Source organism: Vulpes vulpes, chromosome 3, assembly GCF_048418805.1.
Source record: "Vulpes vulpes isolate BD-2025 chromosome 3, VulVul3, whole genome shotgun sequence".
Taxonomy (NCBI): domain Eukaryota; kingdom Metazoa; phylum Chordata; class Mammalia; order Carnivora; family Canidae; genus Vulpes; species Vulpes vulpes.
In genome coordinates, this window is record NC_132782.1 from 146,727,520 (window position 1) to 146,750,554 (window position 23,035).

The 23,035-nt window shown below is 44.6% G+C and overlaps 1 protein-coding gene across 5 annotated transcripts in view; it reads right to left on the reverse strand.

The window, feature by feature from the left end:
- The window catches only part of TNNI3K (TNNI3 interacting kinase), a 283,998-nt gene that overhangs the window by 46,629 nt on the left and 214,334 nt on the right, over positions 1–23,035 (reverse strand). For all 5 annotated transcript variants that reach the window (XM_026018089.2, XM_072754868.1, XM_072754869.1 and 2 more), the window contains 2 exons: positions 8,693–8,752; positions 5,448–5,617 (listed from right to left, as the gene is read on the reverse strand). In XM_026018089.2, coding sequence (XP_025873874.1) covers positions 5,448–5,617; positions 8,693–8,752 — 230 coding nt within the window. The remainder of the gene's footprint in view (positions 1–5,447; positions 5,618–8,692; positions 8,753–23,035) is intronic.

Genomic DNA, 23,035 nt, shown 5'->3' on the forward strand with positions numbered 1-23,035 from the left:
TTTGACGGACCCTTCCCGTAATGTGAGAAATTAATTCCAAGCGTGTCTGTTTTACAGTTGCAGTCCCCGGATCGCTGGTTTCTTCTCCTGGACAGCTAACTGGGTCAGAGCGTTCTATTCTCAGAGCCCAGCCCCACACAGACACTAATTGGTTGTCGCATCTGAAAGGTTGTGTATCACTTTGTCATTTCTAAATTTACATGATGTAATCCATGTACAAGATGGGAGAGGTTTCATGCCCGGTGGGAGGAGCAAGTGCCACATGCTTAGTTTTCCAAATATATCTAGAGACACAAAATATTTTAAAAGAGGCAAGACTTCAGGAGCGCCTTCCTCAATCTCACATTTCAACAATCTGTGGTTTCAGTAGGAACTAGTGGGTCCCTACCACTTTGCGGAGAGAGTGACATGACGTCTCCCCACCTCGACATTGATTTTATGAGGGAGAACAGCAATCGTGAGAACAAAGATGCAAATAGACAACCACCAAAACCCCCATCAAATAATGCATTGTGAGACCACAGGCTACGAAGCTCAGGACCAAAAATTGAAAAATGAATGCACCGTTTTTAAGGCACTGGGAGGGCTGAGAGGCCCAGAATTGGGAGCATACATGAGGCAGGATTTGCACAGGCCAAATCTTGTCCCCGTTTTTTCTTTTTAAAAGCATGAGGCCAGACTAAAATAAAAGTCACACCCTGTGTGATTTTTTTAACGAGTTCAAATGCCTCTCAGATGAGCAGTTATTAGCACGTTGTAAGGATTTCTGGGAGACACCCCCAGGTCATCAGCCTTCAGGATGGTATCCTTTGGTCACAGCTGCCGTGTCACCTGTGGGCTCACATTTCTCGTCTGTGTATGCCATCGGTTGCACCCCAGGCCCCCAAAGTGAGGGGCAGGTGAGCACGGGAGCATTCCCTTCTAGCACACTTCTCGGACTTGGAGGTCTGTTGCAATCATCCCGGAAACTTTATTTCTATTTCTATATTTCTATTTCTATTTCTATTTCTATTTCTATTTCTATTTCTATTTCTATTTCTATTTATTTCTATTTCTATTTCTATTTCTTTTTTTTAATTTTTATTTATTTATGATAGTCATCACAGAGAGTCGTCACAGAGAGAGAGAGAGGCAGAGACATAGGCAGAGGGAGAAGCAGGCTCCATGCCCTGGGAGCCCGACGTGGGATTCGATCCCGGGTCTCCAGGATCGTGCCCTGGGCCAAAGGCAGGCGCCAAACTGCTGCGCCACCCAGGGATCCCTTCTATTTCTTTCTATTTCTATTTTTATTTCTGTCTATCTATCTATCTATCTATCTATCTATCTACTATCTATCTAGCTATCTATCTAGCTATCTAGCTATCTGGGAAACTTTGAAAAGCTTCTGATGTCTGGCTGCCACCCCCGTGGGTTCGGGTGTAACCGGCCCTGGGCATTGGTACTCGCAAAAGTTCGTGCGGCGCACGTTGTGAGCCCATCTTCCAGGCTGCGAGACGCATGGCCCTGCTGCAGTCGCTCCATCAGTTCCTGTATCCCTAGACCCTCTGACTTTGAGAACCTGTGGCTCTCTGGCCTCACTGGCTCCGTCTTTCCTATCTAAAAGCTGAACAGGCAGGTGGAAGGAGAAGTAGCGGAATTCTTTCCCTGACTGGCTTCCAGAAGAAGCCCAGCAAATACAAGTATTGGCACAATATACCAGGCCTCTGAAAAGTGCCACCTCCTGTGCCAGAGAAATTCAGAAAGCACGGAGGAGTCTTGGGTGAGAAGTCCAGCTCTGCCTCCCCACGCTTGGGAAAGCTACTTCTTCCTGCTGAGGCTCGGTTTCCTCATCTATACAAATTGGAACACCTGCTTGCTGGGCCTTACTGCGCTGACTACTCGGAGTCGGACATAGCGCCCAGCTGGCGGGGCCCTCGCTAGTCGGAGGTACATGCATGGAGAGCACAGCGAAGATAGTTAAAGCTTTTTCACCGATTTATGCCTCGAATTAGTAATAATGATGATTTATGGAGCCCATTTATCCGATTCTTTGCCTGTGAAGCAAATATTTATTACACGTCCACTTAATGCCAGCCGCCCTGCTACATGCTAGGAGTACGGTTAGGACTAAAACACGCATGGTCCCTCCCTTAGGGCCTCTTCCTGCTCAGCTACATGCTTTATTCATCAACATAGGAGTTGATTTCAAGCAGCTCAGAGACTGACCTTGCTGGAGGGGTGGTACGACTACCAAACTGGCCCTCGATGCCAAACCCCCCCCCCCCACTGCAAACACTTGGGATGTGCTATATGGTTAGGAGAAACCTGAACCAAGCAGAGAGACAAAGGCTTCGCGGTGTCCGTGACCGTTGTGAGGGGTCATGAGGCTATCAGAAGGACCACCCCACTCGGGCAGCTTCGTGAGCCGTGGTTTATCTTTTTCTGGGTTCTTGAAGGCCCTGCTTTGAGTGTAGCTGAGTATACGTGGTAAGGTGTGTGACTACTACATTACGGGAACTTGGAGTTTTTGCTGGGGTCTCTTGGCCTCTTTTGATCAATCACTCACTTCCGTGACGATACTGCTTCCCTCCACGGTGATCCTAAAAGCTGGTATTATCATCTTTATTTTAGGTGTTAGATGCAAGTAACTTGTCCAAGGTCATTGGGCTGGTGAAGGGCAAAGCTGAGATTGAACCTGAGGTCGGTGTGATTCCACAGCTCACACTCTTAACCTCTGCTTCCAAGCAAACTTCAGGTGAGCGTGCTTGGGAAATATCAAAATCTGACTGGCAAGAGCATTAATTTCAAAAATCACAAGTAAAGAAGAAGACACGCAGGTGGAACTAGGAGAGGATGCTGTGACTGTACCATCTAATCTTGGCATTTGGGCCTCTTAGGAAATTATATAAGAGACTGGATTCTAATAAAGAATTGTGTCCAGTTTGCCTGGTTATCAATCAAACCTGCTGATGCTTAATTTCATGACATTCTGTAGATTAAAGGCTTCATGATTCAGGTTCCCATCTCTTCGTAGCTGCAGGTGCAACCCTTTTGTTAGACTGAGAACATAACGACTACGACGAAAAAAGCAACACTAGCAACTTGAGTGCGGTGTAAGATCTCGCTAATTCCAGGTAATCTTTCTCTGCTTTCAGGATAAAAAGTTTTAACAGTGATGATGGAATGTGTGAATGAGCGTGTGGGCATTTACGTGCGTGTACGAGTGTACAGCAGCTCATTTGCAAACGCTCGGGAGTTCATGTGGAAGAATAGAGATTTTAAGCCAGTTTTTTTTTTTTTTCCCCAGATTTCCGTGAGTTGCAGTAAGTACTTTCTATGGTATCCATCCAGTTCATAAGTGATTGCCTTTTCTGTTCCCCATCCTGAGTAGGGGACCCGGCAGCTATGTTTATATTAATGAAACATGACCCCGACATTTGCTTAGACCAGTGGTGGCCATTTGATCCCAAAAGGGCCAACCACATTCTCTCTCGTGGCATGGATTCCGAATTCATTGTGCTTTCTGTATCCATGCCCTTTGCCAAGTAACTTTGTGGTCCTTCCATCAGAGGTTGAGGATATATATTTTATCTCCCTGTTGGATATTGGACCCAGCTATGTGACTTGGCCAGGGAATGTCAGGGGGTACAGCTTGAACCTAGGCTTTAAATGGGCATGTGGAGTTGGGGCCTGTCCTCTTGAGCTCCTAGCCTTCGTCCATGAGAAGAACAGGTCTCAGGTAGCTGCTGGCCCAAGGACAGGGGGAGACATCTGGGACAGACCTGGATAAAACCTGTGCTCGGTCAAGCCGCCTATAACCAGCGCGCGGACACATGAGCAAGGGATAAATACCCATGATAGCATATCCTTGAATTTTGCTTTGGATTTTAGGGAGAATTATTATGGCAACACATAACTGATGTATCTCTCCTTGAAACTCTAGAATTAGGCGGAGAGACAAAGAGACTGTCTCTTTGGACTGTCTTTTGGGAATGGGGCATGTAAATGGTAGAGCTCACTATGGAAGAATGTTGAACTTTTTTTTTTCTTTCTTTTTCTGACTACTCCTCTGCTTAAGTTGTTTGTTTGTTTGTTTGTTTTGAGGTAAAGTTCACAAAACATACAATTAACCATTTTAAGGTGAACAATTCAGTGGCCTTTAGTACATTCACAGTGTTTTACAACCACCTCTATTTCCAAAATATTTTCATCACCCCAAAATAAAACCCTGTATGCATTAGGCCTTTACTCCTAATTTCTCTCTCTCTCCCCAGCCTCTGGCAACTACCAATCTGCTTTGTTTTAACTTTTAAATTAAAAATAATTTTTTTAAAGGGATTTACATATTGCCTATTATGGACTGCGTGGTGGCCCCCTCCCACCAAATCCTTATGTTGAAGCACTGAGCCCTTATGTGACTGTATTGGAGACAGGGGCCTTTAGGGAGGCAATTAAGGTTAAACGAAGCCAGAAGAGTGAAGCCCTGATCTGACAGGACTGGTGTCTTTACAAAAAAGGTGAAACGATTGCAGAACCTTTGCCACATGAGAGTACAGTGAGAAGGCGGCCATCTGTGAGCCAGAGAGATGGGCATCTGTAAGTGCCCCCAGGGCCTGAGCATGTGGCCCTCCGATCTCAGATCTTCAGCCTCCACTGAGAGAAAATGCATTTCTGCTGTCTAAACCATCCAGTCTGTGGTATCTTGTTATGGCCGCCTGAGTGGACCCACACCCTTATTCTGGATATTTATATCAGTAGGACCATTAACGTGTGATCTTTGGGCCTGGCTTCTTTCCAGGGAAGGCATTTTCTCCAGGTTCATCCCTGTTGTAGCGTGCATCAGGATGTCATTCCTTTTTTACAACTGGATAAGATTTTATTGTCTGCATACCACATTTTGTTTATCCGCTCATCTGTTAATGGATATTTGGGTTGGTTCCACCTTTTGGCTATTGCGGATACGGCCGCCATAAACATATGTGTACAAGTATTTGTTTGAGTACCTGTTTTCAACTTTTTTTTTTTTGGTATCTGCCTAGGGGTGGAATTACGGGGTCATAGAGTAATCCTCGGTGTGCTGAATTTTCGGTGCTCAGATCCTCAAAGCTGTTTCTTGGTTTCTATATCATCCTACCATGGGTTCCATATGATAGCTTCAAAACACTTTCAGTAAATTCCTTTTGTTGCTGTGGTTAGACAGTGCTCACTTAAGCTAGAGTTAATTGCTGTTACTCGAAACTTAGAGATCTTAAATTAAAAAAGTTCTATTTTTTTAGCCCCATAATATTAATATAATATTACGAGAAAAATGGGCAAAAAACTTGTGCTTTGAAGTTTGCCATGGGGGTGGTAAGTCCCCCACTGATACTGACCAAATCAGGCCAATATCTTGGTGGGATTTTGGAATTTAACTGGACCACGAGATTGTTGCTAAGATTGCCACTCACCTTTGGGACATGGCCACTCACCTTTGGGACCAGGCGGCACAGGACCTCTCATTGAGAGCATATTCCAGTTCAAAACGACTCCTTAAAGCGGCCACGTGGCTCCGGCCAGGCCCTCCCCGGCTCACCAGGCAGTCAGAAGAAGAGGAAGGTGAGAGAGACCCACTGCTGTTACTTGATGCAGGTGACATCAGCTGAGGGAAGAAAGGGTGGCTTCAGTCCTTTCAGAAATCTGACAGGCTTAAGGCATAGGCTAGAGTATGGATTTATTTTAACTTTCTATTCTAGGATTTCTCTTATTTTAATTTCTATTCATCTCAGCTCGCTTTTGGCTTTTCCTATCGGCCTCGGATGGTAATACATGGCTAGCTTAATTTGCTTTTTTGACCCAGTTCTATGCCGAGAGCTGGCCCATTCAATTTATACACATTTTTCAGAAAACATGATGTGCTCAAATCAGATTCATAAAATAGATATTTAGAAGGTGATTATTTAATGGTTGAAAGATTACATTTTTCACTATGGCGGTGAGATTCGTGGCAGAGTTCCTTTAAATTGTAGCTTAAAACTATCCCCTTTATACGAAATTATTTCCTTTATGTAAAATGAATTTACACATTTTCCCAAGAATATATCCATTTTACAAAATGAGGGATGCTTTAATGTCTGGCAAGCTTGAGGACTAAAGAGAGTTGTTGGGAGAGAGTTTTCAAAAACAGTTGCAAATAGTTAAGCGTAGTTAGAAAAATAGAAGAGTACGAGGGAAGAAAATGAGAAAGAAGAAAAAAAAAATAGGAGAGTAGTTTTCTTGAATTTCTGACGACCTTGCTGTTCACGAACTTTACCTAACCCAACTGAGAACACTAGTGCTTTGACATTATAATTTCACAACACGGGTAGACAGTAGATTTGGGTTTAAAAGTATAATCCATGCAAATTCTAGGCTCCTTACAGTAGCCAAGACATTACTAAGTAAAGCTCAGAGGATCATGTGATGTTAGTGTTGAAATGAACCTTCAAACTCTTCCATGACTGAATCTCTCCTGTGCCTCCTTTTCAAGTTAGCTATGCAAGCTGATGGGGAGCCTCCAGGGATGGGGACCTCACTGCCTCCAGACCTGTTCATTTATCTTAGGACAGCTCTGACAATTAGAAATTTGTCTCTCCTAAAAAAAAAAACAAAAAAAACGAAAAAAAAAAAAACAACCATAATTACGCTTCATTTCCATCTGTTGACCCTTAGAGGACAAGACCAATTCCTTTGCCATCTGATCATTTTTCAGATGTTTAAAAAACAGCTTTCGGGCTTATCTTAATTTTCTCTTCTCTGGGACAAGCAACGCTGGTTCCTTTAATTGGTTCTCATATATGTGATGTTCAATCCATTCATCATTCTGGTCTCTCTTCCCTAAAATGTGTTCAGTTATAATTATCCCTTTATTTTATTTTTTAAACAATAGTTTATCTATGTATTCATGAGAGATGCAGAGACATAGGCAGAGGGAGAAGTAGGCTTCTCTCCGCGGGGAGCCCCATATGGAACTCATTCCCAGGACCCTGGGATCGCTACCTGAGCCAAAGGCAGATGCTCAACCACAGGGCCACCCAGGCGCCCCTATAATTATCCCTTTAAAAGGACATACCTGGGAACTATCTTGTTTGGCCATCTCAGGATAGAGAGGAATGATACTCATTTTTTATTTTGTAGCAAGACAGCTACTTCACATTCCAACTCCAAAGAGCTTATTATCTACTAACATGCACGATGCTCCTAAACCGTATCTCCACCATTTGACATCTTTGCTATTGTTTCTTTGCCTCTAGTGTGTGATGTTATATTTATTCCTGTTAGACACGTCCTCTCGTTTTATCTTCCGAGGTACGGAATTCCACAAATCAAGCCCCTTAAAGCTGATTCTGGGCCATTATCGAGTGCAGCCCAGTCCAGCAAGTTCTCTTTGCATTGAGTGTTTCATCTTCTCTACTGGGAGAGACTGTGCTAAGAGGCTTGCTCAATGTAAGAAGCCACACTAGTTTAGGAGATCCAACCATTGTCTCTGTTTCTGGAATCCACTCTCTCATCTAGTTGGATATATCCCCAGGCTTGGAGAAGTTTTGCCCTGAGAAACACAAAGGTTCAAAGTGAGAGGACACTTGGAACTTAAGCCTTAAAAGGGTCTCTCAACATCCAAGGACTCTGGCGGATGCTTTTGTTATTAGGGGCTGCCAAAGCCCCACTGAATACACTACTACTTCTCTCTGCTTTGTGGGTTTCAGGACTGAAGAGAAGTGAATGGACATTTAACGTCCAAAGACTGAAGCTGCCTCCTACATAAAAGGCTTCCTTTTTAGAAGTTCCAGTAAAGAGTTATGAGACAGAGCCATTCGCTGCAGGCTGCAATTGAAGACCTGGAACCCTTTCCCAATAAACTGGGTTCTAGTGATTCTAAGTTGAGATTTTTTTTTTTGTTGTTGTTGTTGTTTTTAGGGGAAGAAATTGGATGGTTCCACTCTGGGATTTAGTTATGCAATCTCAGGTTGATGCTGTTTCCCATTTTGCCCCTTCCCATCATATGCGCTTGTATTTGTGATGTGTGATGCCCACCCCCATCTCTTGCGGCACTCATTTGCTTTGGGGATATATTATTATTTTTGAATTAGTACTCCCGTGTTAGTTCCTTGCTTATTTTCAAATGCTATCTCCTGACCAGGTGTATAGAAAATTAAGGCAATTAGGGAGAAAATTAAAGCAAACAACTCCTTGATATTAAGGGGAAGAAAATTCCATTAGGCTGATTACCAACATATATCACCTTATGCAACATATGTGCGGTATAAAAGCAATGCATCCCAATTAATTTATGTACTAATTTCAGTGATAATTTCCCTTTCTTATTGAACATAGACAGTGGCTTAATATTTTAACTTATGTCTCACCGTAGGAATTTTGTATAGAGAAAAGTTGATTTAAATAACTACTTTCTAACATATTTACTGTATCTTCAAATTTTTACATATTAATTTTTTAAAGCTGGGCTTGCCTATGCTTAATGATTATGTGTTGGGAGGTCTGAGTTCATGCTGAATTTGCTTTTGCCCCTGTCAATTCAGTCCGTCCACCCTAGAAACTTAATGAACAGGGTAAATAGATGAATGAAGTTATGGACCTTCAGACTTACTTTCTACAAGCATCACCTCATCTATTCCCCAACACCCTAGGATATTCAAGATTTTTTTCATGGACCTATTTCAGAAGCTGAAGTTCTTACCTCAATGTTGCAGAGACACTCTTCTAACTTGGTAACAACTTCAGAAAATTCAGGTCTTCCCTGTAAATAAAGAAAAAGACTTTTATTTTCCCCAAAAGAATAAAAGGGAGGCAACTGTCTTTGGATTTTAAAATTGGATATTTGCATTTGTAAAGAACGAGATTAACAATAAAGTATATTTTTTATTTAAAATACATTTGTATTGAAGTGTTAATTGAATGTTCATTTGCTGTTCAGGGAGGGATGTTGAGTCTCCTTCTGATAAGAGTTTTAAGTCAGAATTTGCAACTACATTCAGATAATGAAATAGTGGAAAAGCTTTAATTAGCTTTGCATGCTTTTAAATGGCAGGTTTTCCTCTTCAAAATGAAAGAATAAAAGTGAATACTAAAAACTGTTAACTATCTCAGTGCCTTATAATATACTGTACAATGTGTCTGTAGAAAAGAACTGCTAGGGCAAATTTTATAATTAGCTTCATTTTTGAAAATGCCATCTTAGATTCAAAGCTAAGATCAATGGAAACCTCATGACTATGCCCTTTTTCTAGGGGTTAAGATAAGCTTTTTATATTCAAAAGCTGCCATTAAAGATATCGTTCGTTATGAACTTGTGTGTCAGATGAGTTTGGTTAAACAAACATTTGTTGTATTCTGATCACATTCCAAACTTTGTTCTAGTTGCTAGGGATATAAAGATGATTATGGATCTATGGAAAAAATGCTGGGGATTTTAGAAAATGTTCTCTTTGGAAGAAATTATATGCCTCCTTTTGTCAGATCCTAGGGACTATATAACCTATCATTTCTCCTTTATGAAACTTTTACTGCCAGGAGGTGGAGATTCCCAATTTAACATTCAGGTGCAGTAACCAACTAATTTAGATTCTTAGTAGAACAATTTCTCCCTTAATATCTAGCCCTCCCCTGAGGACACTGCTTCCCTCAGAGCCCTCTCAGGTGAAATCTGTTTTTTCTTGCATATTCCTGGTACCTCTAGGTCGGCGGGGGGTGGCGATGGGGTGAGCGGGAGCTCTGGGTCTTCCTTGCTGTTGTTGCAACTTCCAAATGGCTTCTCTAAAAAGCACCAGTTTATGAAGGTTTCCCACCAGTCACTGTCCCTCATTCTTTGAAGGCCTGAGTGTTTGGCTCCCTGTCATGCTAACACTACTCAGTGCTTTTATTGTCCATGCAACTAATCATTATAATGGCCTGTCTTCCAGGTTCCTTGGTCTCTTCTGCCTTGATCCCACACTCCACCTTCCTGGTAGTCACTTAGCTCCTGGGTCCTACTCTAGGCCCCGTTACTAACGTGGTCTGCAGACTTTCCATGTTTCCATCCTGTCAGTTTCCATCGGATCACTATCCAGGCTTTATCCTCTTTCTTTCCAGCTTACTTCTGACTCCAATGACCCTTAGTCACACAAAGCATCTTGTCACTTTAAAAAAGCTACCTTTTAATTGTGAACATTTTCATATATACCCTGAAGTATTAGAGAACAATTCAATGAATCTCCACATATCTATCACTCTGCCTTAAAAACCATGTTTATGCTAATATTGTTCTATTGATGTACATAAGTCTGCATCTACTTACCTACCTATCGTCTAATCTATATCCCTTATTTTTTTGTTCACCTTACCATCTTTTCTTTTTCTTTTCTTTTCTTTTCTTTTCTTTTTTTTCTTTTCTTTTCTTTTCTTTCTTTTCTTCTTTTCTTTTCTTTTCTTTTTTTTTCTTTCTTTTCTTTTCTTTTCTTTTCTTTCTTTTTTCTTTTCTTTCCTTCTTTTCTTCCCTTTTCTTTTCTTTTCTTTTCTTTTGTTTCAAGTTCTTATTTAAATTTTACTTAGTTAACATATAGTGTAAAATTGGTTTCAGGAGTAGAATTTGGTGATTCGTCACTTACATATAACACCCAGTGTTCATTATGTCACGTGCCCTCCTTAATGCCCATCACCCATGTAGCCCATCCCCACTCACCTCTCCTCCAGCAAGCCTCAGTTTGTCCTCTATAATTGAATCTCTTTTTCAGGAGATGATTGGGGTGGAGGATACAGGGAAGCAGAAAGCTCATGGAAGCAGAACAGGTTCACCTGTTCATCTCACTATCTTTTCACTGCTATTTACTCACCTTGGTTTCCTCCCTTACTTAGTTCAGATTTCATGGGCAATCATTATCACTCTATTCGATACAGCCTCGGCTCCCTTGCCTTATCATGCATTTTATACCCTACTGGGGAAAAAAAAATCCCAATCTTGATTAAATCCATCCTGACTGGCTGTACTTCAAAATCATGGTCCTCTAACCTCAGGTGGACCCTCACTACTGCCTAGAGAGCCTATTACGCATCTCTGGCTCCTTCACTCTCTCACACTCCAGGTACCTATTTTGTACCTTCTCCTCTTTCTTCAAACGTCTAATTCCCACTACTACATTGACCACCCACCAATGTCTAAATCCACAAAATTGCCCTCACCTGCATTTCTATGGATGAATTTTGCCTTTCTTTCTGAGGCCACTTCCTTCACAGTGTACTAACTCTTATCCTTGCTACTGTACTCAAGGGCATTGCTCTAACAATAATTCTCCCTTCTACTTTTTTGCATCACCAAAGTTCCCTTTCTATTGTCTAATCCTGTCAACATACAATCATGCTATAAATTCTTCCATCTTAAAAACAAGCAACAAAATGAAACTCTCGACTCCACTTCTTCCTCAAGGTATTGCTGCGTTTTCTCTAGTCACCAAAATTGCTCTAAAGAACCGCTTAAATTTGCAGTCTCTTACTTTCTGCTTCCGTGTATCCTCCACCCCAATCAGGCTTTCTCCTGCAACATTCTCCTACTCCTGCTCTCTTCGAGGATACAGATGCCTACCTCCTCATTGCTAAATTCAAAGGTTTATATCTCAAAGCTCATCTTCCTTGGCACTGCATTAAATGCAAATAATCATTCACTTGTGCCTGAAACATTTTTTTTTTATTTATTTATGAAAGGCACAGAGAGAGAGAGGCAGAAGCAGGCTCCATGCAGGAAGCCTGACGAGGGACTCCATCCTGGGACTCCAGGATCACATCCTGAGCCAAAAGCAGATGCTCATCTGCTGAGCCACCCAGGCATCCCTGAAACATTCTTGGATTTGAGGTCACTGCTTCTCACTGTTTTTTCTCCTCTCTCACTTGTTCTTTCTCAGTCTCCTCTATTAGTTTCATTTTTCCTTTTCATCTTTAAGTTCTGGATTGCATCAGGACTCAGGGTTTGGGTCTCTTCTCATCTCTCTTTAGAGTTAATTTGTTGAGGGTTTAATTCTGTCTCATGGCTTTAAAAAACAACTCCTAAATATCTATATCTAGCCCAGAACACTCCCTTAAACTCTAAACTCACATATGCAATTTCTTATATTTATAGTCTTCCCTGTTTCAGTAAATGGCAACTGTATCTTTTCACTTACAGAGGCCAAAAACCAAAGGATAATCTCTGACTTCTCTCTTTGTCATACTCTTGCTTCTAATCCGCCAACAAATCATACTCATTATGCCTTCAAAATGTATCCAGAATCTGAATGGACAGGTAGCATTTGTAGTGGATCAAACTTCCTGCAGACAATTGTAAGCTCTGGACAAAACGTAAAAGACAGCTACCTAAAGGCAATAGAGAGGGAACAAAAGCTTCTGGAGGGGAGACACTTGGAAGAAAGAGGGGGCACAGAGTCTTTCATCTTATTTATTTAGACAAAATTTGCCCTAAGGGGAGGCCCCACCTAGATCTTAGGTAACAATTAGAATTCTTATGAAAGCCTGCAGGTTTGCTTGGTTAAAGAACTCGAGGACAAAATTCAGGGCAATCAGAGTATATTACTATGGTTTTATAACAAATTATCATAAATTTAATGGTTTAAAACAACAGCCATGTATTATCTCACAGTTCTCATGGGTCACGAGTTGAGTGCAAATTAACTGGGTCCTTTGCCCAAGGTCTCTCACCAGACTAAAAAATCAAAGTGTCAGCTCACACTGCGCTTCTCATCTGAGGCTCAAGTTCTCTTCCAAGCCCACCAGTTATTGGAAGAATTCATTTCCTTGTGGTTGTATGACTCAGGTCCCTGTTTTCTTGCCAATAGTTGTTTAGGGATGACTCTCAGCTTCTGGAGAACACCCACAGTTTCTTGCCACATGGTTCCTCTAAGTAGTTCACAGCATGGCCATTTGCTTTCTTCCTAGCCAGCAAGGACATGTTTCTCTTCTTCCTCTGTGACCAACTGGAGAAATAGTCTCTGCTGTTAAAGAGCTCATCTGGTTGGATCAGGCCTATCCTGATAATTTTCCTTTTGCCATGTGAGGAAACGTAATTATTGGAGCAATATTTAATCATATTTGTAGGTTCTGCCCATATTCAAGGGGAGAGGGTCCTTCTTGGCAAGGATACCAGGGGACTGGGATCTTGGGGCCATCCTAGAATCCTGCTTATCATTCACAGGCACTAGAAAATGAGGGGAGATCCTGGAAGAAAAGGGTCTGAGGAAAGGAGTCTCAGAATCTGCATATAAACGCTGTTTAAATCTCTGGCTGATCTCTGGACCACGTATGCAGGGAACAGAGAGGTTTAAAGAAGTGAACTGAGATAAGATCTTTTGCCTGATGCGGGGCATTGTTCTTACTGTTTTCTCAGACTGGAATTAACTAACTCTTACTCTCTGCCTCTAGAAATCCTCCTTCCTCTTCAAGTCCCAACTCACAAGATACATGCTTCTTGAAGTGTTTTAAGTGATTCCACAAAATAATTTTGTTGCACCTTTGTTTAGATTTACTTCATTCTTCCTTGTGTTAGAACTAGGTATTTACATAGTTTTGCCACTACTGGAAAGTGCTTTGAGAGTAAGCAATGGCTTATTTACTCCTATATACCTAGCAGGTCTCATTGCAAGGGATAGCTTGTTTGAGCTCAAATCTGTTATATTAAATTGCATCGTGAAAAAAACTAAATTGCATCACGATAAAAAAATTATCCATAATCTAGCTCAATTTTTTGTTTAAACCACCATTATCTCTTTCTTATATTATTATAATTGCCTTTTAACTCATTTTGCTGCTTCTATTCTTTGCCTATCAAAAGTATTCCCAATATGGTAGCCAACCTACCGCTAACATATATACTCTGGTGAAAAGCTCAACGTTTTCCCTCTAAGTTCAGGAATAAGACAAGAATGCCCACTCTTGCCAGTTTTATTCAACATAGTATTTATTAGAAGTCCTTGCTAGAGTAATTAGGCAAGAAAAAGAAATAAAAAGCATCCAAATTAGAAAGGAAGAAGTAAAACTGTCACTCTTTGGAGATGGCATGATATTATACACAGAAAACCCTCGAGACTCCACCAAAAACTGTTAGAACTGATAAGCAAATCTAGCGAGGTTGCACAATATAAAACCAAATATATGAGAATCTGTTACATTTTTATAGATTAATAGTGGACTATCAGAAAGAGAAATTAAGAAAAAAATACTATTTATAATTACTTCAAAAAGAATAAAATACCTAGGAATAAATTTCACTCAGCAGGTGAAAGATCTGTGCACTGAAAACTGTAAGATGTTGATGAAAGAAATTGAAAAATACACAAATAAATGGGAAGATTTTCCATGCTCATGGATTGGAAGAATTAATATTATTAAAATGTCCATACTACCTAAAGCAATCCACAGACTCAGCGCAATCCCTACCAAAATCCCAAAGGCACATTTCCACAAAAATAGAAAAAACAATCCTAAAATGTGTGTGAAATCACAAGATACTTCAAATAGCCAAAGCAATCTTGAAAAAGGACAAAGCTGGAGTCATCATGCTCTCCGATTTCAAACTATACTACAAAATTATAATAACCAACATGGTAGCCAAAATAAGCATTTTATTTATTTATTTATTTATTTATTTATTTATTTATTTATGATTTTATTTATTTATTTGACAGAGAGAGAGAACACAGGAGTGGGGTGAGGGTGAAGGTGGGGTTGGGAGCCTGATGCAGGGCTCAATCCCAGAACACTGTTATCATGACCTGAGCCAAAGACAGACACTTAACCGACTGAGCCCCCCAGCAGCCCCCAAAATAATCATTTTAAGATATACTACGGATGGAGTCATGCCACTCACAAAAGCCTCCAATTGTGCTCACCTGATTTGTATGAAAAGCAAAACCTTTCCGTTCATTTGGAAGGCACGCATAGCCTGCCCTTGCTATTGCCTGACTCTCCCTTCCTATGGTGTCCGTGGTCACGCTGACCTCCTCAGACCAAGCACATCATGCTCTGAGGGACTTTTGCACCTGCCATGCTCTCCACCTGGACTGGCCAGTGCTTTAGCTTCTCTGGGTCTTTGTTCAAGCGCTAGTTTATCATAGAGATTTTCCTTGTTCATCCTATTTAGAACCCCCAAGCTCGTGCTATCTGCTCTTTTTCTTGCTTTATTTATTCTGTAGCACTTATTACCGGATGACTTACTACATATTTCCATATTTATTTATTCGTTGCCCATGAGGACAGGGATTTATCAGTGTCACTACACTATCGTGAGTGCCGTTAGCCGTGTTTCGGCCTATAGCAGGCAGTCAGTACATACTGTTGAACAGATGATAGAATTAATGGGTTTTTGTTTTATTTACATTTTTTAAAAGATTTTATTTATTTATTCATGAGAGACACACAGAAAGAGAGAGAGAGAGGCAGAAGCACAGGAGGAGGGAGAAGCAGGCTCCATGCAGGGAGCCCCACATGGGACTCGATCCCCCGTCTCCAGGATCAGGCCCTGGGCCGAAGGCAGGCGCTAAACCACGGAGCCACCCGGGCTGCCCTGTTTTATTTACATTTTATTTAGTTCTCAAACTGTTATTGTATAGGTAGAACATTTTTATTATAATGTGCTTCAAGAATTCTGACTCCCTAAAATCAATCAGGGAATAAATACATTATAAATAAGTGGGCTTTTTTGGAATCTTCTATCCAAATGATGTTAGTATTTCATTGGAGGGCTGAAAAATCATAAAAATAACGGTAAAATTTAACATTTATTAAACACTTAGAGCATTCCACTTAATTTTTATAATATACTCTATAACGCAGGCGTCTCTTATTACTTCCATTTTAAACATGAAAAGGCAAAAAGAGGGAAGAAATAATTCACCTACTAAATAATTCACCTAAGATACGATAGTCAGTAAACAGCAGAGCTGAATTCAGAGCTAGGTAGACCTTATGATCGGAGCGCTCCTTCCAACTCCCTCCCTAGGTATGGCATCTAAATCTGTAAAGAATAATTCCCTTGTACTTATGTAAAACTCAGCGCCTGAGATTAACTTCTGCGTACTAGAAAGAGCACCGGACAGAGAGTTAAAAGATGGGAGGTTAAATACCAAATAGTTACGTGACTTTAGATGGTTTATTAACCACTCCGAACTTCAGTCTTTCAGGCTCAAAATAAGTGGCAAGAATTAAAAGAATTAAATAAGATAACGTATGTGCAGAAGTTCAGCAAGCTGTACAGTATTTTACAAAGTAATTTGATTTTTAAATAAACTATTCTAATGGGTGTGCGCCGGATATGCGCGCACTGTCTAAATCTATGGTCAAGTGCTTTGGAAGTTTGGATTAAATTATACAGAAATTAAGAACTCTAGCTGTTTGTCTGGCATCGTGTGAGAACCCAAGGTGCTCATTAAGTAGCAGGCATCACCCAAATGCCTCATGAGCCGAATCTACTGAAATCGTGGATAATAAATGCCAACATCACGATGTGCCTTGCCCTCTCCTTTCAGGTGGATGGCTCCTGCTCTCTGCCCTCGTGCTGCGGTTGGCTTCAGCTTGTCCTGCCACATGGGTGGTGTGCACCAGAGATGTAACCCTCTGTCACCAGCTAACCTCTACAGTAGGTAATAAAACCAACAACTCTAAAAAAGCAGTGTTAAGTGTATCCGGCAAACTCGTTGCCATGGCTTTCGTCGTGCTGAGTGCTTTCTGGGCTCAGCCTGATAGAGGTAAACTGAGAGCAAGCCTTTCCCGGCGACTCGATGCGGACACCGTTGTTTTATTCTCCTGGTCGTGGTGGTCTCAACCAAAACTACGTCAGGACCTTCAGAGGCAACTGAGATATTTTGCTAGTACAAAAGATCACTACCGTTTTATGCAGCTACACAATTTTTTTTAAATAAAAATCAGTTTTATTTTATAAAAATAAAAACAAGTTTCTTTTTAATAAAAGAAAAAAAAAGCAAATCACTTTCATTATAATTCTTATTCATACTTCTGTGCAGTTTTGAATCCTACCACTTGCTGGAAAAAAAAAAAATGTCAATGAATCAGAAACCTGAACTGCAATTGTTCAGCATTAGTAAGATTAAGTGATGTACCAGCAAAACAGATGATTATCAAAGTGCATCTAATTTTGAAAGTCTAGTCTTTTTTTATTGGTGGTAAATGAGCTGTAGAAATGCTAACAAGATCCACTGCCTGTATTCATTACATATTGCTTGCTTAAGTCAACAATTTAATAAGACACCTTATTAACAAATTTGAGGAGAATGTGATTTACATCCCGATATCCAAGGAGAGATAAACAAGCTATAAGCTCTGCCAGTGGAAAATTTTCAGAAACAAGTCGGAGTTAAGAGGGAGTGAAAGAAGGGGATTTCCTTCATTTCTAAAATCCTATGACTTTATGAAAATTAAGAGATGGGAGTGATCGTCATCCCCGCCAGGAGAGAGACAGTTTCGAGGCTCGCTGGTCGTACCCGGTTTCCAACTGGTACCGAAAACACCTAAACGCTAACCTCCTGGCTCGCTCAACTAGATTTCCTGACCTCACCACCTTCTTACTTTTCCTGATCAGAGGTAGCGACGTCTCTAAGACACAATCCCGCTCACCCACGCGGCTGGGCCTCTACTCCCTCTCCCCTCCACGAGGCCGCATTTGCGAAGTGAATCCAGAGACACAGAGAAGCCCATGGATGACTCGCGAGCGACCATCTGTCCCGTCCTAGACGAGAAGCGATGGGCGGCATCGATAGCTCCCTGGGGGCCGGCAAGTCCCTGGAGAACTGGGGGACCCCTAGAGTCACCACCCCCTCAGCCCGTATCAATAAGACAGCATTGAGGGAAACACAATGCTCAGCCGGCCTGAATGAACAGAATTCGAGTAATCAGAGATAAATGCTATGCAGGAAGCCCCCACCATGACTTAAGCTTGCCCGAGCCGTCGGGGGGGGCAGGGGGGGCAGGGGGCAATCCTTCCCAAAGAAGGCACCGTGAAAATCCTTTGTTTTTACATTTTTAAAAATCTCTTTGCTTGAGCGGTGTAGTCTGACTTTCCTAAGGGGACTGAGATTTGCTTAGCGCCCCCCTCCCCCCCCAGCTGATTGCTCTAATATCAGCCGCAGACCTCCCAGGGACAGTGGACTCTTCCATCCTCATGACACTGTCACTTGCCGTCAAAGCAAGTTTAGCATGATAAAGATGTGTCACAATAACTCCTGATTATAATACATCTTTATTGAGTTAAAACGCTTTGATTTCTAATGACAGAGCGGTGATAGCTCTGAGGTGATTACGGGAAGGGATGTAACCGCGGGACGCCCTGACTGCCACCTGTCACCGCGGGCTGGACTTCGCTGGAGGGAGCAGAGACTAGAGGGGAGGCCAAGGTGGCCCGACTGCAGAGCGAGCCCCGCGGACAGATCCGGGTCGGCTGGGGAGGATGTAGGTCCCTACCAAGGCGCCAGCTTTTAGCCTGGAGCCAAAAGGCAGAAACGGGGCCTCGTTCTCACTGCCCCCACCTGTGCCTCTAGGTGAGGGAAGCGGTGACTGACGCACGGGGTACCTGGACGTGGCTGGTGGCAGCCTGGCCGGGAGGCTCACACACAGGCCCGGGGGGGGGTGTGGGGGTGACTGGGGGTCAGTCCTGGCCCAGAGGGCTCGGGGGTCGGGAGGCCTGGGAAGCCACCTGCGAGGAGACCTCAGCAGCGATCGTTCCCAGCCGTGGATTCACTGTGACATGGAAGGGAGCAGATGGGTTTATGTTTCTCAAATAAACATGTCATGGAAACAGAGAACACAGAAATCCATCATTCTGATAAAGAGCCGGCCTCCCTGAACCCCGGCGCCGGGCATCGTGGCCGCCGAGCTTTCTGCTCTCCGCAGGTGCCCGGGCCCCTCGCCCCCCCCACCGCCCCGGCGTCCCTTACCTCCACTCCAGCCTGTGCCTTTCTTCCCCACAGCGGCCCTGCGAGCACCGGGCTTGAGCGGCACTGACGGCGACCCGTCCTCCCCGGGGGACACCGAGCGGCCTCTCTGGCCCGAACCTGCCCCGAGGCCACCGGGAGGACGCCCTGCACCACCGCCCCGGCCACCGCCCTGGCCCAGGTCACCACCCCGGCCACCACCCCAGCCCAGGTCACCATCCCGGCCACTGCCCTGGCCACCGCCCCGGCCACCCTGCTCAGGTCCCTGGCCCAGGCCACCACCCCAGCCACCACCCCAGCCCAGGTCACCATCCCGGCCACTGCCCCAGCCACCATGCTTGGGTCCCCAGCCCAGGCCACTGCCCCGGTCAGCGCCCCAGCTGCTGTACTTGGGTCCCCAGCCCAGGCCACCACCCCAGCCACCACCCCAGCTACCACCCTGGCCACCGCCCCACCCACCACCCCGGCCACCACCCTGGCCATCACCCCAGCCACAGCCCTGGCCACCCCACTCAGGTCCCTGGCCCAGGCCACTGCCCTGGCCACCACCCTGGCCACTGCCCCAGCCACCAGCCCAGCCACTGCCCTGGTCACCACCCCGGCTGCCACGCTCGGGTCCCCAGCCCAAGCCACTGCCCCGGCCACCTCCCCAGCCACTGCCCCAGCCGCCACGCTCGGGTCCCCAGCCCAGGCCACCACCCCGGCCACCGCACTCAGGTCCCTGGCCCAGGCCACCGCCCCAGCCACCACCCCAGCCCAGGTCACCATCCCGGCCACCGCCCCGGCCACCATGCTCAGGTCCCTGGCCCAGGCCACCACCCCAGCCACCACCCCAGCCCAGGTCACCATCCTGGCCACTGCCCCGGCCACCATGCTTGGGTCCCCAGCCCAGGCCACTGCCCTGGTCAGTGCCCCAGCTGCTGTACGTGGGTCCCCGACCCAGGCCACCACCCCAGCCACCACCCCAGCTACCACCCTGGCCACCGCCCCACCCACCACCCCGGCCACCACCCTGGCCACCACCCCAGCCACAGCCCTGGCCACCCCACTCAGGTCCCTGGCCCAGGCCACTGCCCTGGCCACCACCCTGGCCACTGCCCCAGCCACCAGCCCAGCCACCGCCCTGGTCACCACCCCGGCTGCCACGCTCGGGTCCCCAGCCCAGGCCACCACCCCGGCCACCGCACTCGGGTCCCTGGCCCCAGCCACTGCCTTGGCTGCCGCGCTTGGGTCCCCGGCCCAGGCCAGGTGCCACCCTGCACTTCCCAACCTCACCGTGCTGCTGCGGGACACGAGTCCCCGCGTCGCAGGGCAGGACGTGGCCCTGCTGACACTCCTGGGCTTGGCAGGTACGCTGGGCCCCGGCGCGGCCGCCCCCTCCGATGCGGGACATTCAGTGATGCAGCCTGGGGCCGGCAGGTGGCTGGGGGAGCGCCCGGGCTGGGGTCAGGCCGTGGTGTGAGCGGGCGGGCGGGCTGGCCCGGCAGTGGGCTAGGGGCTTCCTGGTGCAGGGGGGCCGTGGGGCGGGGGGGGGGGGGGCGAATCCCCGGCCTCTATCTGGCTGTGACCACTACTCCTGATTCTGTTACCTTGCTACTTAGACCCCAGTTTTCTTCTTTTTTTTTTTTTAAGATTTTATTTATTTATTCATAAGGGACACGGAGGGGGGCAGGGAGCCTGAGGTGGGACTTGATCCCGGAACCCCAGCATCACGCCCTGGGCCGCAGGCAGACGCTCAAGCGCCGAGCCCCGCAGGCGGCCCTAGACTCCAGTTTCCTTGCCCGGAATGCAGGAGGCCGCCTACGTTTTACCAAGCCTCCGTTCGCCACGGAGAACCGGGACCTTCATCATAACACTAGAAATAGGGATTCGAACGTGATGGAAAGACGTGGGGTCCTTCCTCGGGGTACCCACATCCGTGTGCCCTTCTGCGGGACACCAGGAACCAGCGGGCCGCACCAGGCCGGGCCACCTGCTATGGTGCTGGTGCCGCACACTGGTCAGGTGCGTGAGCCCCGCCACCAGGTACCCAGGTTGGGTTTTTTTGTTGTTGTCTCATGAGAGACACAGAGAGAGGCAGAGACACAGGCAGAGGGAGAAGCAGGCCCCACACAGGGAGCCCGACATGGGACCTGATCCCGGGACTCTGGGATCACGCCCTGGGCCAAAGGGAGGCGCTAAACCGCTGAGCCCCCCAGGGATCCCGGGTTACCCAGGTGTGAAGCCCACACCTCCCTAGACTGACTAAGAGGAAGATAATCTTCCAGTCTTTAGTTTTCCTGAGGTAGTGTGCACATTTCTAACTACCCGTTAGTTATTGTTAACTCTCACTGGATGAATGGTGTAGAGCGACACTTCGCATCACTAGTCAAGACCAAAAACACAAGAGATTTCTTGAGTGATCTACCTGGATGTGTGTTTTTCTGTCATGCTTGCAGTGCATGGTGAACTCCTTTGTGCTTGTGGGTAACCATGGTGATGAGGTGTGTGTGTGTGTGTGTGTGTGTAGGGGGGTGTGTGCCCCAAAGCTGGAAGACCAGAGGCTTGCAAATGACATCCAGGACTGAACTGATGTATTTTGAATATGTGCTATAAGAAATTATTCCCTAGCAGGTTTCCAGTGAGACCTGAACATCAGATTTTTAACTCCTGACATTTAACACTTTTAAGCAGGATAGATGGAGAGTGGCGTCAGGTCTAAACAATGGAACTACCACCGGCAGTAATCAGGTTCAGCTGGAAATGAATCTAAATCCTTCCGGAAAGATAAATTGTTTTTTTTTTTTTTTTTTAAAAAAAAAAAAAAACCTGTGTAACCATGTCAGGAATTTTATGTTTTTTTTTTTTTAGGAATTTTATATGCTAAGGAATAATTTACCATCAAAGACAAAAGCAGTAGGGCAGGGAGTTTTACCTCCCAAGTGCTGGGGTCCTGGAACTCCAACACTAGTTCTGGGGAGTAACTAATAGGTGGGTCCAGTGGAAACACACGCAGACGCCCGTGTAAACAACATGTTGCAGGGTTCAAATAGATCTGGGTAACGCTGGATTGAACAAAGCAAAATAGGCTTCTTTACTACAGCATTTTTCTCTCTGCCTTTCAGTTTCTAATGAGCATTATGAATCCTTACGAGGAAGATACAATGTGGAGCATTTCTCCAATCCATTTAACCATTAGCTGTTTTTTTTTTTTCGCAGAGGATTTCGTTAAATCTGTGTTTTTGTAGGGCATCATTTTGGAAATATTACAATAGACTAATTTTCAGTATCTTCTGGGTATTTTTAATATCTATTCTCAGAAAAAAATTACTGCCAACTTACATTAGTGTAGAGATAAGTATAAATTCTGGAAGATTCGAAGGTTTTGTCGATAATAGGAAGCTTATTGTGCGAGGACAAATTCTGATAAGTTAAAAGTATGATTATACACACGTTAGGTTATAATGTGTGAAAGTATCATAATGTGTCTTTCATCGAGTGATTGTCAAGGATGCTGTTTTTAGGAAGAATTTGTCTTTGAAAAACTCTGATTTTATACAATTTATTCTATTATGATTCTACTACCCCCCTGAAGTAGAAGTGTAGCCAATCATCTCTCCCTGTAGACGGTGGGGAAAAGACTTAGAACGATAATTTGACCCCTGATTTTCTTTCCTTCTTCGGCTATAGATGAATCACCACAATTTCAGGGACTATAAATAATCTTATTCAGGGAATTTAAAACTAATAAGTGGTTATTTGTCATCAGATGCTGACATCTTAAAGCCTCCCATTCTGTGAATTGGTGGATGGATGAAAAGAGAAAGATTTCACGAAGCTGTAACACTTCCAATGAGGGCTTATCATTAAACTCGCTTTTGGTTGTTGCTGTTGTTGTTTTTTCCAACTCAGAAAGATGGTTAGAACACTTTTTAAAAATAGCAACAATGCCCATGGCAGCGAAAATTCAACCGTCTTCTTAATAGCGCGTTCAGCCTGCCTACAAGCTTCATTTGCTGCTTTTTGCTCTCTGCGCTAATAGGAAGTGACCACACCTGAGTGGTAACGTGGTGCAGACAGAGCTCGGCATCGACAGCAGGAGACTGAGTGGTTCCTTGCCGTTTGGACACAATTAGGAAACT